General features: G+C 39.9%; 1 protein-coding gene across 1 annotated transcript in view; it reads right to left on the bottom strand.

Moving 5' to 3' along the window:
* Positions 1 to 751: 751 nt before the first annotated feature.
* myo3b (myosin IIIB) overlaps positions 752 to 17,665 on the bottom strand; it is an 89,770-nt gene continuing 72,856 nt past the window's right edge. The window contains exons 34-37 of the mRNA XM_049594820.1: positions 9,631 to 9,731; positions 9,207 to 9,253; positions 8,666 to 8,820; positions 752 to 874 (exon numbers count right to left, since the gene is read on the bottom strand). Coding sequence (XP_049450777.1) covers positions 8,712 to 8,820; positions 9,207 to 9,253; positions 9,631 to 9,731 — 257 coding nt within the window. The 3' untranslated portion in view covers positions 752 to 874; positions 8,666 to 8,711. The remainder of the gene's footprint in view (positions 875 to 8,665; positions 8,821 to 9,206; positions 9,254 to 9,630; positions 9,732 to 17,665) is intronic.

Raw genomic sequence — 17,665 nt, 5'->3', positions numbered from 1 at the left:
CTAAAAGAATTTTTACCTGCGGCATTTGATGGGAAAATTAACTTGGAGGAACCCCCACTGCAATAGTTTTCTGCCTGTAGACTCAAAGGTTTGAACATGGAATCAGCCTGTACCATCCGTGTATTTCATACTGTACTTTAAAAGCATAAAGCGGAGAGTCGATGGACAGACAAACTGTTAAGAGGTGGAGATGTGTATGGTGCTGCATTGAGGGATTAACAGAACATCTAAAAAGAAGATACAGTCTTGCAGGAAACTAAACTCAGAAAGTGGTTGTATTTATAGGTGCAGATTTCGGGGAAATGCAGGGAAAAGTCCCTCTCAATATTCAGAACTCCTCAAATAAAAACACTTAAGTGCAGAGGACTTTTATTTTGACATAATTAGACATTTACGCCATACTCTGATGCAGAAAAGGCACAAAATGGTGCATAAAAATTCACCAGAATGCAACAAATCAAGTGTTTGATGTTCAAAATTTTCTGTTGGAGAGCCACCAATCCTCCATTTTCATATGTTTCCCCCCCAAATGTTGAAATGAAACCTACGCCCTTGGTTGTGTCTAAAGAGCAGGAAAATGGAGCTGGTGTTTTTTAAAGTCAAACCACAAGTCAGTCTGTGGTGTTCTGCACTTTTGTCTCATATTCCTGTTTGGATCGAAAATCTGAAATTTCTGAAAACAAAATTAAACATTTTCCAGTCGTTCAACAGGTGAAGAAGAAAAATACACCAACAGTCAAAAGTCAGTGGTTGAAACACATTTATTTGACTCATATAAAATGTCAGTTTACTAGAAATAAATATAAATTTACAATAGATATGAAGCGTGTTGCTGAGTTTGGTTCAGGTCCAGTCCAAAGATGAAGAAGGCAATCTGCAGGAGAGAAAGAAAAACACACTCTAAATACTTCTCACTATAATTCAGCTTTAAATTAATACAACTTCTTTTTAATGATATTTTGTATTGACCCCAGACAGATCTGAGAAAGTGGAGCTGCATGTGATCTTGACATTTTGAGCGTTTTGAGCGAGCTGACAGTGAGAGCTGAGGGTTTGACAGAGTCAGGGGGCAATGCCACAACATGAACCCTTTTTAACTTTTCATATTCTCCGGACAGCTGGAGAGAAAACAGGTTCCACATCTGTCTCATACGAGAGATATCAGAGAGGATGGGGGTGGTGGGGGAGGCGGTGAGGGTGCATGTGTGAGAGTGAGAGTGAGTTTGAGTGTGTGGGAGAGAGAGAGACAGAGGGGGGGTAGAGGGAGAAATGCTTGAGGCTACTGGGTACTTGAGCCGCTATAATGGTGTCTCGTATGAGAAAACATCTGTGAATTTCCTCAGTGATCTACAACAATGTATAACTCAGAGCAGTCACTCAGCAGAGCTTTGAAGTTGCTGTCTGACAGAAAGCTGCCATTGTTCGCAGCCCCCAACACACTGAAACTCCAACTTTGGTCTCACTAATTTTCCCTGCAATGCGATACAACTCTTTTTCTCTCCCTCGTCGGAGCCTATGAAGCTGGGGATCTCTGCATATTCAAGAGCAAAGAGCAAAGCCTTGGCAATGTGCAGGATTGGCCTGGGGTCACGTAAGGCGGGACAGGTCATTTTACCTTCTCTCAGCCCACCCTGGATGTGATAATCCAGCCCTAAAGAGGGAAACTCCCCCTCTATGATGATGTACAAGGTTAGAGCCTGCAGTACTCTCCCAGGAATTATTACGATTAAAAGCTCTCCAATCACCAGATATACTGTGATGCCACGAACAAAACCATCCTCAAATATTCAGATATTAACAGCTTATTAGAACAGGTGTTTTTTTTTGTTTTTATCATACTTATATTTTAAAATATTCTTTCACTTTAGTGACTATTTTCCAGGTGTTGTTGCTCCAGAGCACTTGAGCAAGACTCCAAACGCTGCTAAATGCTTTTGCAACTGTTATGTTGATGATGTAACAATCAGAAACTTGATATATTGGCATCTACAAACACTCCAACCACACTGTTAGTTCTAATCTCCTTAAAAACATGGAAACAGGAGGAAAAAACATCAACACTAGCAGAACTTAGGACTGGGCGATGCAGAGAATATGAAATATCGCAATATTTTTGACCATATTTTTTGATTTTAGTAAATATTTAGTTCAAAATGTTTAGAAGAGAGAAGTTACTATTATAGAAGCAATGAAAACACAAGCATGAAATAAACTGTATTGACCTTTATCGTAACATTATGATACAATCAGTGTTGGGGAGTAACTAGTAACATGTAGCAGCATTAAGTAATTCAATTACAAAATAAATGCAATTGGAATCTTGGTAGAAAAATAGTTATGGACAAAAAATATGTAACTAAATTACAGTTAATGGTCAAAATGTTGATTAAAAGGGGTTACATCCGAATATATTCTTGTCTGTAAAAAGTTTATGTGTAGAATATATTTATGTCAACCAGGAATGCCTTCTTTTGACACTGCCCATTTGCGGACAGTTTATAGCTTTATTGCCCAGTTTAAAATATTTGTTATTTGTTAAAAGTAATCAAAAAGTAATCAAATGTAATCAGCTACATTATTTTGATGAAGTAATTAAAATAGTTACATTACTTATTACATTCAAAAATAGTCCTCCGAACACTGGATATGATATATAAATTGATGGAGATGTGACCTATTACAGCTGTCAGTGAAAGACCAGGTTCTTGTACAAGTACTGTGTTGCACATGTCATCCCACTAGGGATCTTAGGGAAAATGTAAAGAAAATACTGGAATATGACAGTGGGGGGACACCTACACAAATAAGGTATATGATATCTATTTTTTACAGTTATACTGGACGCTTCTTTATTCTGACCTCAATCAAAAAGCCGTTTGGTTGAACACCAGGTGATATGTCCCTGCTCCTCCTGGCAGTGGCAAAAAGACAAGCTTTCTGTAATGCATCCCAAACTGAAACAAGGCCGTGGTAATTCTCACACTGTTACCCGTCCAGCGTTTATTCAATGGCAGCTGGTCCCACCATCTGGGGAAGCAGCACCGGGGCAAAACAAAACAGGTTACACCTTTGGCCATGCCAAGTCTGCTAGTGCCCCACTCCGTCTACAAACTGAGAGAGGCTAATCACAATTTCACGCTCTGATTTGTCAAATCCCATTCCAGCACCGGAGGCACCGAGAAAACTTTTAAGTCAATGAATTCCATGGTGTACAGGATAACAGCTTCTCCTTACTGTTTTTATTGTTCTAGCTTTCACACACTGAATGGTTGCATTTCTCTTTTTTTTGCACATGAAAAGGAAGCTGTAGCTCTGACCAAAACATTTGGTCACCACTAAGATTAGCAGCCAGGAACAAACATCTTATCTCCTCATGCATGCATTTTATATTCATGCAAATGTTAACAACAAAACAGTGCATAAAGCGCCCTCAACAAACTGCAGGTGTGAGGAAGCTGAAACAAAAGCCACTGTAACCCTAATGGCATCCCTTGTCATTAAGAGACCTTTGATGTATGTACTCAACAGACTCTTTTATCTCCTTCTTCCTCTATGCCTCTTACTCTCTTTGCCTCCACCCGGCTCAACCAGTTTCTTTATTAATGCCGTCTTTAGGGAATGTTCTCTTGCTCAGAGCCCTCAACACACATCTGACATCTGGCTGACGCGCATGTATGTCGCTTTTTCTTTGGCACCAATCATTAGCCAGCAAAGAGCGTCACAATGCTAAGTTTGTAGCTGCCTGTTCGTCCCCTGTCCTCGAAGTTGGTGGGAAGAAAAACTATCACGAAACAAAACCTGCATAAAACTGTGGTATGCAATCTTAATATAGTATGAGATATTCTGCTGTGGTGAAAATCTGACACATCTGGATATCAAAAGCACGTAAACTGCATTAAAACAGTATTTGAAAAGGCTGCACATGAAAAACTGGTATTCAAACTCTCCCTTTGAACTCAAAGGATATAGAAACAGGACAATGTTGGCCTAATCGTGTTCTCTCTTTGAAGTGAGACATCACTATTAGGTGAAAAGGTAAGTATGCTTCTTTAGAAAATAAAAAGCTTTTCATCATTTGTTAAGGCTGCAGCTCGAGCGATTTTCATAAAGGTGGTTTAAAACTTTGGATAACAGTGTTTGGGGCTGCCTTGGATGTAGCTTTAATGAAAGTGCGGCGCATGAAGCAAATAGCTAAAATGGCAAGAATAACACCAGCAGTAACGTTGGCCACATTAAAGGAGTCCTCTCTCGCACACCAGATGTTGTCAGAATTAATGAGGAAAAACAAGAGGGAGCTGGATTTACGCAGACGTATTAAAGAAAACACAGGTGTCAGGCCTCAGACACAGACTTCACCCTGCGTCTGTCCCTCATCTGTAGACCTGCAAGACGATCAGGAGTCGAAGCAAAAACACAGAAGCTCCAGTTCATTAGGTCAGAGCATCCTTCACAAGAGTGACGACAGTATTTCATAACATTTGCCTTTTGCAACACATAATCAGCTAACCAAGGTAATTACGTACACACCTCCGCTCACCTCCTCTCATATGCTAAAGCAGGCAATCAGCCAGGGAGTTAATTTGGCAGAGAAAAACAGGGGAAGAAACACCCACTCTGGAACCATTTGTCACCACAGTCCAACCTTGTTATTCAAACTAGTCAGCCTATTTGAAATTCCTCTCCGTGGTAAAACAGGGCCAAAATAATCAAGGGAGCATGATCACACTTAATTGATTCAGTGTACTTTTAAGATGCACTACAGGGTGCTGGGGTGACCTATTTCAGACTGCTCTTCAGAGGAACCAACTATCCCAGCAAGGGAGTAATGCACAACGAGGATTTTAATTATTGCAGGATCTGTGGCTACGACCGGAGGTGAAACGCTTCTGAACTAACTGTGACACCACATTATAACACTGCCAGTGGTCTGGGGTATTACGCTTTGAATTTTTTTGAAGAGCTATACATATATATGTATGTATGACAATAGAGTAAATGTAAGACTTTATTTTTGATGCAGCTTAATTATGTGATCATGAAAATTTCTACTTTATCTTTTTTGAGAAATGGCTGTCCACAGATAATTGAGATCTCAAACAACCACAGGATTTAATGACATGAAAAAAGAACATAAACACAATTTTAGATAATTATTGCTTTCAATTTCATTGAATAAGGGATGATTTTGTGTAACTGATCTCATCATTGTCTTGTTGATGCAGTGGTAGAAAGTAACTACACACATCTGCACAAGTACTGCATTTTAGTGTAAGTTACTTTAGTATTTCTATTTTGTGCTACTTAATTCTTCAGCTTCACGACAGTTCAGAGTGAATATTGTGCTATTCACTCGCTAGTTCTTTTGCAGATGAAGTCATTATTGTAAAATTCACTGCTATAGATTTAAGTACTCAACTGTATATTGGTTCAAATTAGCCCCATCTTGACTACGTGCTACATAAAATGCTGGCGACACGTTATAATTAGGAGAGGGTGACTTATCGATTATACTCACGGCTTAATCCATGTGGGATATATAAAATGACTATATCCTGAGCAGTGAGTATAAATTATCATGTCATTTTTTTTTTTAAACCTGAGACTTGCTTTGGCATTTCGGTTATCTTGCACTTTCCGCTCTCAAACAAACAAACAAAAGACTCACAAACATGATACGTCACTTCCCTGTCCATCCACATCTCTGTCTCCTGGGCAATGGCGTGTGAACAGGCAAGGTATGTTTTGAATCTTTAAGATCACAACCATTAAGTCACAATTTGCGACCAGTGCGAGTTGTTATTAATATATGAACTGGAGAGATGTTAATTTGTTTGCAGCTGACAGTGAATAACTTTCTGCTAACTGCTAACAGCTAACTGTTGACATAAGGCTTCAAGTTTACTGCTAAAACATCAAAACTTGCAGCCCGAGACGAGCTGGGTGCTTCAGAGTAGAAGCATCAGTGGTTCCACTTTTGATTTATTTCATTATAACAATACTTTATTCAACTTTATTATAACAGTACTTTATTTAAATTTATTTAAACAGTACTATATTTAGTAGTTTAGTATTTTAGTAGTCTACAGTAGTTTAAAGATTTTAAAATATCGAGATATATATCGTGTATTGTGATATAGCCCAAAAATATCGCAATATTTTTTATAGGCTATATTGCAATACCCTAAATATTATCAGTTATAACATTAATACAATAATAAGGAGATAGTAATATAACAAGAGGAGACATTTTCTGCATTAAAAAATGTAAATTCTTTCATCTAGTGCTCTTGTATAACATCACTGCAACACTTGTAATGGAGTATTTAACATTGCTGAATGGCTACTTTTAAAATATCTGAATGCGTCTTCCACCACTGTGTAGAGTTTGCAGTAGTTTCAGGAGATGTGTAACATTTAAAACATTTGGATTAACCATACTACCACTACAAGCTCTGTGGCTGTTCAACACAACAAACAGCACAGTTATGGTTGGAAAATGACAGGGTTAAAACCACAGTGGTGTCAAGTGACACAAGCGGTGAACTTGAAACCCTGTATCATCTTAAAGAGTCTTGTGAAGAACTGCCTTCTATTTCACATGCAACAAAAGGGAGGAAATAGCACATTGAAACAGTGGTGTTTGGGTGATGAGTTCGTCCTCAGTGTCTCAGCCCCGGCCTGACCCTCGCAGCTCTGAGCGGTGGGATTTGATGAACACTTTGGGTCTCTTCAAACACACCAGGATTCGCGTGAACCTGAACCTAAGTGAAGCCGCTATCTCTGTCTCGCTATCTAGGCAGAGCTCTAATGTTTTCCCCGCTGAGTGTAAGGAGGATGAGATCCTCAGTCATACCACCCTACTCTTCCTATTAAGATCAAAATCTCCTCTCAGGCCCTCGGGTGTCAACAAAGGGAGATGCAGTAAATGATATGCAAATTGAAAAGAAAAAAAAAAAAAGCTCTACAAATCAACTCGCCAGCCCTGTATTTCCGACACTTCACATCTTAAAAGAAAATTCCTGTATTTAGGGTGAAATTCAAAGTGAGGTCTAGCTCTGCCTCTGTGAGGCTATGTGTGGTGATTCCAGCACTCAGACAGCACAAAGCCCCTCTAACTACAGGCGGCTCGCTGTGGGAGAACTCGTAGGGAGAGTTTTGGGTTTCAGAAGGATTTGTCTCTGGATCCATCTTAGACAATAGACATAATGCTCAGAAATAGGTAGATTTTAACCAAGTCAGGTTAACACCACTGAGTTTTAAGAGAGACACACTGCCTGCAAGATGAGGGGCTCCATGTGGGCCAATGCTGACACAATGATAGATAAGTCAACTGTTAGGAAATAACCAATGGCCATTTTAATTTTAAGAAACTAACTGTTTGTGTCATCATTTATTGAGATCAAACACCAAACTGGTTAAAGATTGAAGGATTTCTTAGCTTTTCATCAGTTTATGCTCATATGAATGTAATATTAAGGTCAAATTTGAGGACATTTCAATGTTTTATACACTGAAGAATCAATCAATAAATAGTTGGTAAATACATGGATAACTAAAAGGGGACTCGTACAGTGCAGACATCCACAGAGGTCAAATGCTCCTTGTCGCAATGTTACGAAAGTGAAAAAATAGTCAGTGTATCCGATTCTGATCCGCTTCAAAATTTAGTTGGTTCTTCCACGGCCCATGCTACACCCTTCCACCAGGTTTCATGAAAATTGGGCCAATAGTTTTTCCATAATCCTGCTGACAGACAGACAAACTGAACTGAAAATGTAACTCCTTGGTCATAGGCATGGAAGACTTTTATGTCGACAAAATTTAAGACATTCACACCAAAGTGATGCCGAAAAAGCCCGAATTGGTACATAAAAATTCCCCAGAATGCAAATTAAAAACATTGTGTGACCCCCCAAATGTTGAAACAAAACCTACGCCCTTGTCCTTGGCGGAGGTATTAAGAGTAATTGTTTCTCACAGCCCTGACATGGAGCTCAAACATCTGACATTAAAACTACAAATGGATACTTAGCATTTAAGTGTTTCATTGTGACTTTGCAAAATGTTTGTCATTAGTGAAACCTCCCCTCCCCAGTGCGCCACATGATGATGTATTCTTTGTGTTACGTGCATTGTCATTAATCCATTTATTGATGCAACATCTGTACCATTTCACAACAGTTTGTACGCTGAATGATAATTTCTTATTGAATGCAGGCTTTTAAGACCCTGAAAAGCCCCTGGAAAAATGACAAACACCACGATAATTTCGCAAATTCCTGCAACATTTAGAGGCACTGCGGCAGCAAGCCAAGCACAAGACTGGGAAAAAGTTTGGTAACAGACGTCTGGAGGTCCTCTCCTTGCAAAATTCTCTTATTATCTCTGACAATAATTGAGTGTTATAGCTATAAAACCTGAGCTGAAATGGAGAAACAGTGGTGGCTTACTACACAGAAAATAGCACAATGCTTGTAGGAAACTGTTTTAATAATGATCCTGATGAGTAAGTTGTTTCCAACCAGGTTGGATTAACAGCTGAGGGCACTGCCTGTACAGGTCGCTTATTCTGCACTGCTGCTACTTGCTCCACATACCACAGCACATCCAACACTGAGGATGTTCTTTGGAGTGTCTATCTACATGTCTGGTGCGTCTGTCTTACCGGTTGACATGGTTGTAAGGCTCAGCTCTGACTGACGAGAGGCCCACTAGAAAGGGTGGGAGGGGGGGGCGGTGGCGTACTCTTCCTCAGGGATTGACTCCACAGTTGACAGTAATTTGTAGTACTCATCTTCTCCATCCAGTACTTTGATTTGACTGTGATGGGGTAAGAAGAGAAAGTGGTGAGAAGTAACTGGGATACAGAGCAGTCTTGATGTGAAAGGCGAGACATTTAAGATAAAAACAATATTTGCAGATATGGCGATGAGGCGCATGCGTTTTCTTAAGTATACTGAGCTGAACCAGGATGTCATTTATAGTACAAATACAAGTCAGACCTTCAACAATTAAAATTAGCATGCTGACAAAGCCTTAATATGTAACCCCCCTCTCTAATGACGCAGAGCAACTGCTCATAAAAAGCCTGTTATTTTCGGCTCTCCATTTACATTATAAGAAAACAACTCCATTTCTGGATTCTCCTATTCCACAAAGGGCCTGCTCTGTTTAGAGTTGCTGTAAGTAGGAAAGCAGTTATTTACCCAAGTTTTCTCGGCTTCCTCTTGCTCCCCTGGTAATCCAGAGTTCTCTGAGGAAAGGGCCAAGAGCACACAGTCAAAAGATGAGCAGAGAGTCATTAATTTTTAATTCAAAGTGATTTTGTGTTGAATGCGAGCAGATGCTGATAATATCAGAAGTCACAGCATAATTTTTTCTGATCAAAGGGCTCAAGTGAGTCTGATGAAGCATGCATCTTGCTCAGCTTTGATAAACCACATCAATTATTCACCGTGAAGGCAGACATCCTGACATGAAAGCAACAGATAAAGAGCATAAGCACATGTTCAAGACAAGAGGCAGAGAAGCGTGGGGGTGGGGCTCCAGGGTCTGGCACAGGTAGGTTTAATTGTATTATCATGTGGAACCAAAGTCAGACAAAGGCCTTTATCGGCACTTTGAACTCACATTTAGCTGGTTGTAGTACAGGCTGTCTTCGGGGCTGTTGAGCAGCTTGGGCTGCTGGCCCCGCCGGCGAGGAGTTCTCTGCTGCAGCTTCATCACTGGACCTGCAACAGAGGAAAAATGAGGGCAGAGATCCAACCAAGCAAAACAACAACAAGCACCGACGCGATATACTGATGGTGACGACAGCAGCTGCAAACAGATTCTGCCCTCCACTTTTTAAATCTGCACCCTCGTGTGACAAAGTGGCAGAAACACATTTTAAATTTACGTCAGTTTAGGTTTACAATTATGTAATTTCATCGATGATCTGACTCAATAAAAGATTAACGTTACATAAATCCACACATGTAAACCACATCTAATTATATCTCCTCTCACAGGTGCACAGCAGACTACAATTCAATTTGCTAAATAGCTACAATGATGGAGGCAGAGGTGAGACCGTGGTGCGGTATTGGAAGAATTTTCACTTTCCTGTTACCAAAACCCACAAAAAGAGAGAAAAGTAATTTTTGAATGTGTTTACGTTGAGACTGAGGCTGAGGTCAGATCTTCATTAACACCAGAAACAAATGAGAACTAATGTAAGTTACAATATATGACCATCTCAAAAGTTGCTGCAATCATTTGCCCAGAAAAAATTAAGACTAAAAACAAGCATCAACATTAAGAAGTACTGATAATCTGATTTATTATATTTCAGTCAAGATGTACAGGTTATAGTAATATTGCGAAGATCTGTAATCCTGAAATGTGGTATATTTTTGAGACTGAGAGCAAAAAAGTACTACTAATAGGTGAGAGAATTTAATACATTTAGTTTCAACAGAGGATTTCATTTTCATGCATCAAACATTTGTCTCAGTGAGGAGTTAAATAAGTATTGCACTAATGGAAAGATGTTATTTCCATAAAACTAGGCTGTCTGTGCAGTAGGAAGACACACATGCTGTTGAAATCGGTGCTATATAATCAGAGAAAACCGAGAAAATGGTTGTGGCATTTGCTTTTGCTCAAGAGGTAGAAAACCTACAACTACCAGAATGCACTGTGCCGCACTGGACCAATAAATGCTCCTGCTGGTGGGTGACAAAATCCAAGCTTTGCTGTTCTTCTACAGGAAACAATATGGCTGGCTGGTAACAAACAATCTCATGTTACAGCAAAATGGTAAGCAAAAATATGTTACTGTAAACATTTTTGTCAAGAAAGATTCAACACAGTAACAGAATCTTGGTTAATATTTGTGCAAACACTGCACAAAAATATGTTTCTGAAGACCTTTTTAGGCGAGAAAAAGGCTAAATCTTTCTTGATATTCCGCCTGGTTATAACATTTGGGGAGGTTCTGTCTTTATATCTGCTTCTATACAATGTGTCCGTGGTAGTGGGCATATGAAAATGCAGAAATACAATCTGTAGTTTGAGCAACAACCTTACAAGCAGGCAAAATTTGAGCGGAGAGATGAGCAGGGAGATCTCAGCGCTGGTTAGATGGAGGGAAGTTTGCCACTGTTCATGTATACACACTACCCTTGTTGTGATACAAAGCTGGTTGAAAACTGGCAAAGTATCTTTTTAAACGTTGATTACCTCTGACAGGTAGGTTATAGGTTTCGGCTCGGTTTTCAGCAGGACTACGAAAAAACAACCAGCCTGATTTTCATTAAAATTTATTGGATGGGCGATACACAAATTATTTTTTACTTCTGCGAGCATTGAGAGATACTGCATTTGGCCTTGGCAGAGTAAATGCCAAACATCTTAAACAATAGCAGTAAAGTTCAAAAGTGACAAACAACTAGCTGTTATGACTCGATATTACAACCCACATTCATGAGTACCAGTATTGCCCCTTTCAGACACAATGCAACAATGGCACCACTGCGCTCTGAACCTGTTATATCCAAAGGTTTGCGTTACACCAGGATGGCTTTTTGCTGCATCAAGCGAAGCTGCGCCACTCAGCAAAGCACATTGTGTCTGATGGCCCTTAATCCTCCAGGGTAGCCTACATGTAGCTGCTTCATAAAGAAAGCAGTTGTTATGGAGCTCTTGGGGACAATGGTTTAATGGAGGATCCAGTACAACAGTGACATCGTCACACTTTTTTTTCCCTCAAACTAAGGTGTGAAATAAAAAATCTAGAAATACATAATTAATGCACAGCTGGGATGATAAAGCTTCAGCTAGGCACAGCCATATTTTGACATCACATATCATAGAGGACTGGACTATATTGGCCTTGGCGGAGGTCTGTGCTCTCTGAGTGCCCCTCTACTTTATCTTGTAATTGAAGATGTAATTAGTGCTGTGGTGGGAGGCTTCTCTCCTGATGCAGAGTTTAATGAGGAAGGTTGTAGAGAGTTGTTTAGAGTGGCTGTTTTAGTTTTTTACAAGGTGCAGTTTTTCTGCTGAAGACAGTTTTCTGGAAAACATGAGCAAAAGTAGAGCCTACAATTAGCCACATAGAATATTGTGGGTTGAAACTAATTATCTGCCAATAAACAAGATCAGGGTCAAGAAGCAAGTTTTAACTCATTGCAACTGAAATTAGCCAAGATGTAAGAGTAACTAATGAGAGAAGTAGAACCACTGCATGGCGGTAAAATACAGAGAGGGCTGCATAGACTGTATAAAAGAAGTGGACATAGCCACCTTGATGTGACATTGCTTTATGGACCACCATTTAAAGTCTCAAGTTGGTCATTTTGGCCGTCGCCATCTTGTTTTTTAGGGGCCAGAAGTAACCATATTTGGAAGAAAGGGTGGGGCTGTAGAGTATACGCACTGTTATGCCTCAAACCTGATTGACAGGTTATCGTGGTGCAGACTTGTCAATCAAAAGGTAGCCACACCCCAAAGCATACCTCACTTCATCGTCTATTTTATTCTAAATGGTACCATAATTTCCAAAAGGTACAAAGGTAGAAATTGGGACCAAAACTCATCAGGAAAATGTTTACTAAGGCAATAAATCAGGTGAAAAGCCAGGTCATTCTCCTAGACTTCTATGGATGTATAAAGAGAACTGGATACAGTGTTGGATGTGGGGTACCATTTATTCCTATGAAAGTTGCTCAATGTTGCATGAAGCCAAAAAGGTTTGACTTCCTTGGTAAAAAAAATATCCAGATCTTCTGCATCACTGGGCCCACACTGAAGGCTTCCACTGGCTGAGCAGCTAACTTCTAGTTTAGCCCTCTGCAACTTTACTAGACTCAGACTTTACTATCAGACCAAATAGACCGATCCCAATAGTGAAATGAATCATTTTGCAGGGGTTGTGACATAAAAAAATGTATATCCACTGATTTACAGACATCTCTTTCACAAAGTCTTTGGGGAAAATTATTTTTTGGGACCAATGGCATCATGTGAAGGACCCAGAAGTTGTAATTCCACAGTTTGTCCACTATAGAGTGCTCCAGGAATGTGTTAAAGCCCTGGAAATGTGTTCCCATTTCCCAGACTTTCGCGATTTGTTAAATATCCCACTCCTGAATTTTGAAGCTTCTATGTGTCCCAAAAAGGCAGTTGCTGACAAGTGGCTAAATGAGAATACAGAACGTCATCACACTGAACACGGTTTTACAGTCTCTTGGTGGTGGTGACGTGAAGTCATGCGACCATGGTCTAGTTTGTTTTTAGTCTGATGTTAGCTTTTAAGTCCTGGTGGCTGCATTTACACTTTAAAACTCATAAAAGTGCTGTTCATTTGTGCAGATACCTTGCTGAACAAAACCTGTATCATAAACCTTTGTTTACCGCAGAGCTTATTTTCTACATTAATCCAATGGAAAATCCCACAGGCTTTTTGATGAAGGGAGCAGGTTGAGATTCAGGCTGGCTGTTTCCCCATTTCCAGTCTGAATGCTAAGCTAAGCTAGCCTGCTGCTAGCTGCAGGTTTATACTTAGTATACAGAATGAGAGTGGCGCAAATGTTCTCATCAAACTCTCGTCAAGAAACCGAATGAGTGTATTTCCAAAATGTCAAACTATTGGTTTAAAAGGACTTCAAGATAGATTTCACCTAAATCAAAACAATGTTCTTTTTGTTTGCCGCTTGTGGTGTCCAGCAACACAAGTAGTTTGGGTTTTAACTGTTGATGTTATAAGATATCTGCATCTGAGATGTTTGCTGCCACCCAAATTAAAGTGCATAGAATTTGACTACACTCATTTTGATAAACTGACCTTTTAAAGTGAAGTGACAACCACAAACGGGCCTTTAAAATGTACATTTCCACCATGCACACCAGAGCACAGATCTGATAAAAATCCTGCACTGACTCAGCAGATCGACAGGACTGTAGATGTAATTGTTCACCCTCCTACTTCCTCCTGAATCTAATGATACAAATGTGAGCTGCGGCTAATCTGTTAAACAGAGTAAGAAGTAATTTATTATTCCCACCCACTGAATGACTTCTTCTCTCCTCTCTCCTGCTGTCTCGCTTCCAGCAGATGACCGCATCTTTGGCAGCGTTACTTTGTTTTCCCTGATTGTTCAAAACAGCACACTGAAGAATTCACTATTTATTTCACCACAGAAATGTTATTGACGACTTACTAAAGATAACAAGCTACGTTATAACCTGACTATTCAAACATAAGACAGTTGCGAAGGCTTATTACATTCTTCTTATGCAGCAAACCCCCAGGTTTCAAAATTTATAGGTTACAAAAGTGTGTTTTAAAGCCGAGACACCTTTACAAGGAAGCATCTATATTTAATGTCAGATAACGTTTCATCTTCTTTGCCTACGTTTTGGGTGAGACAGGACATTTCTTCATCATCTCTTGCTACCTCGGCTTCTCTACCTTGACTAAAGCTGCATTTGCTTTTTCCATCTTAACACTACTTTGTACTCACTTTGAACAGACCTCATCACATCTCAATCCTATACATCAAAGAGCAAGCTCCCCTCCTCCACCCCCCCATATTTCCTCGGCTTTCTTGATGTTATTCAAACCAGCGCAGGTTTACTAAAGTCACACTTTGTAAATGCCCGGAAAGTTCCTGTCAGTTCGGAGATATTAGCTAACTTTTACCGTGAATCTTATCTATCTGTGCCTCAGAGGTGCGAACCGTCCACTGTGTGAATCCTTGTCACCCCTGAGTATTTGAGGATATTTGGAAAGATCTCATGCACTGAGGAAAACAGCTGTGTTTATTTCTTCTAAACAGGTAGCTCAGTTTGGCTGCATCAAAAGTGCTAAGGTTTAAATATTACATTGAGGTAAATTGTACAACGTTGCTGTTTAGCTTTGTGAGACCTAAAGGAGCTACTTCATCTACATGACATGTTGGGATGAAAAGAAAATAAACCAGCACGAATGAAATGTTTGCACCTTACATTTGAGTTAAACAAAGTCAGTATGTAGGACATTGTTCTGCTAATGATGCAGAAATGGATCTGATGAGCAAATGTTTTATTCCCCTGAAATTGCATCAAAGCACTCAATCACAAATAATGAATCCTAATATCCTTGAACCAAGTTTTGAAATTCAATTTTATTGTAGAACAGACTCCATAGAACAGACTCCATTTATCTTAAGAATTAGCAACTCCACAAATATAAAAAAAGTGATGAACTGACTTTTAGCTGCATTCAGTGCAAAGTCACACATGCAAGTCACAGGCAAGTTTTAGGTCTTGACCTTCAAGTAAGTTCCAAGTTACTGTGGTGAGAGTTGAGTTCCTGCTATAACTCAGGCTCCAGTCAAGCATTTAACAGGTCAACTTGAAATTCTGATTATCTGGTCAAATGATAGCTTTCTAGCTAATGAGTGATCAAAGTAGCAACATCCGAGGATGAAAAATGAAGCCAACACTAAAGTGCTAAAAACTGCAGTTCCTTGAATGGCCACTTGAAGCTGGCTCCAAAAGCCAGTCAAATCCCATAGATTAGTCCCATGTTAAAATGACCAACTTTACAGCAGCAATAAATATGTTTACAGCCTGGTATAAAAATGGTTTGGTCTCTATAGCTAATTTTAACATTCATGACAACTGTACTGGGGGTGAATGTTTATATAACTCCCCCATTTACATTTTATTTTGCTTTAAAGTTACCCATATTTAAACGCAGGCTGTCTCAAGTGACAGACTGTCTGTGAAGCATCACTACAGTCCATGAATCAGATCCAACCCTTGCTCTTTCACAGCTCCACCCTCTCACTAAAATATTGTCACTTGTGGTTCCAAAAAACCAAGATGACGACAGCCAAAAGGCCAAAGTTATTAACATTAACTCCGTGAGTTGGCCAAGCAGACAAATAGAAGCTATGGCTGTTTCCAGATTGATATAATCTCTGCAAGTTGGTGTCTCTACACTTAGTTAAAGGTGGTTTTGTGAAGGAAGCAACACCACTCTGTGTCATTTTTAGCTTCACTCTATGCATGGCAATGCCTGTTGGTCGGTCCACAACTTCCATCCAGACTGTTCAACTCCTGGATGGATTGTCATGAAATTAAGTACAGATAACAATGGTCTCTGGAGGATGAATATTACTGACTTCTCCTCCACACCACCATGAGGGTGACATTTGTGGTTTTGAGTGTATTATCTCAACAATTATCAAATTGATTGTCATGAAATTTCGCACATACATTCATGGTCCCCTCCAGATGATTTATCTCTTTGGTGATCCCCTGACATTTCATCTGACATCATTATCAGGTCAAAATGATATTTGGTCAATCTTGAAAAATTGACTTCTTTGTGTTCAGTGCTAATTAGCAAATGTTGGCATGCTAACATGATAAACTAAGACGGAGTGCATGAATTTGTTAGCATGCTAATGTTAACATTTAGCTCAAAGTCATTGAGCTGCATTATTTGATCTGTTTCTATTAAAAGCTTAATAGGTAAGTGTTTTGCTTTAGTGTGTCATTATGGAGTAAATGTTGACTACACAACATAATGGCTACAGAATCACGACAAGCTCACTTTCACTCTGCAATTCTGTCTGCCACCAGGTATGGTCTCCCACGAAAATGAAGGCTCGATTTATGGCAAAAAGTAAGTGTGTCAACCATTATGCAACCGAAACAGGAAGTAGATAGCAGCGTTGCTAGGCTCTGAGAAAAACGGAAAGTATTCCAGTTGTCTTTACGACAACGGTTCCCACAATAATGCCACTTAGAAACACTGGTTCAACTTTAATGTAGATACTTGATGAATTTGTTATTAATCATATTTTGTTTAATAATACAAGTACAGGGCTGTAGTTATGTTTATCACTGTTCCGATACTGGTTGAGAAAATCGTAATGAGATGTTTCCTTAACTAGCTCAGTTGCTGTATCTACTGCTGCAGATCTATAACCCAAAACACGACACACGGGGGCTGAGCATCACCATTTATACATTCTGACCCGCAGCGATTAGAGCGTGTAGCAGATCAGAGGATGGGTCAGAACTCCCATCTCTGTGCCTCTGTTTGGGAAATCACTGCCATTTGATCCAGGCCAGCCCCAGAGGAATGCTGCTCCTGCAGATATATTACAAGCAAGCAGGCTGCCAAACTGGCCCCTGGCAGGGGAGCGCGGCTTGGACATGGGCAGGCAGAGCTGGGAAGGGGTCAGTCAGTGGCTCACACCGGGGGTTTGCTAAATGATCGTGGGTAATGTCTGCTGTTTGGGGTGGGGAGGAATAATGGTCGACTGGGAATACAGAGGCAGCGCGGTTCATACAATATTGATTTCTCCGTATCAAAAGAAAGCCAAGCAGAGTTTGCTCCTCTCGGTGAGAAACTTACATATTGTACATGTTTGCTTCTCGAGATAAAAAGGGCTGGAATTCTTTTTGAGATAGGTATTTCTTTCATTTTCAAAGAGCAGCAGATGACTCGTATTACATCTCTAAATACCACTTTGAAATCCCTTGAAAATCAGAATGCTCCTCAGAAACAACATAAAAGAGCTGCTAAAAGGGATTTTTAGTGGAATAAATTAGAGATGTATCGATTTACTCCCCAAATCACGTGCTGCAATCACCTGACTTCTCCCAGACCACAGAGAACCAC

This window comes from Epinephelus fuscoguttatus, linkage group LG13 (genome assembly GCF_011397635.1).
Source record: "Epinephelus fuscoguttatus linkage group LG13, E.fuscoguttatus.final_Chr_v1".
Taxonomy (NCBI): domain Eukaryota; kingdom Metazoa; phylum Chordata; class Actinopteri; order Perciformes; family Serranidae; genus Epinephelus; species Epinephelus fuscoguttatus.
The sequence above is the reverse complement of the archived record's forward strand: the minus strand, read 5'-3'. Positions and strand labels throughout refer to the sequence as shown.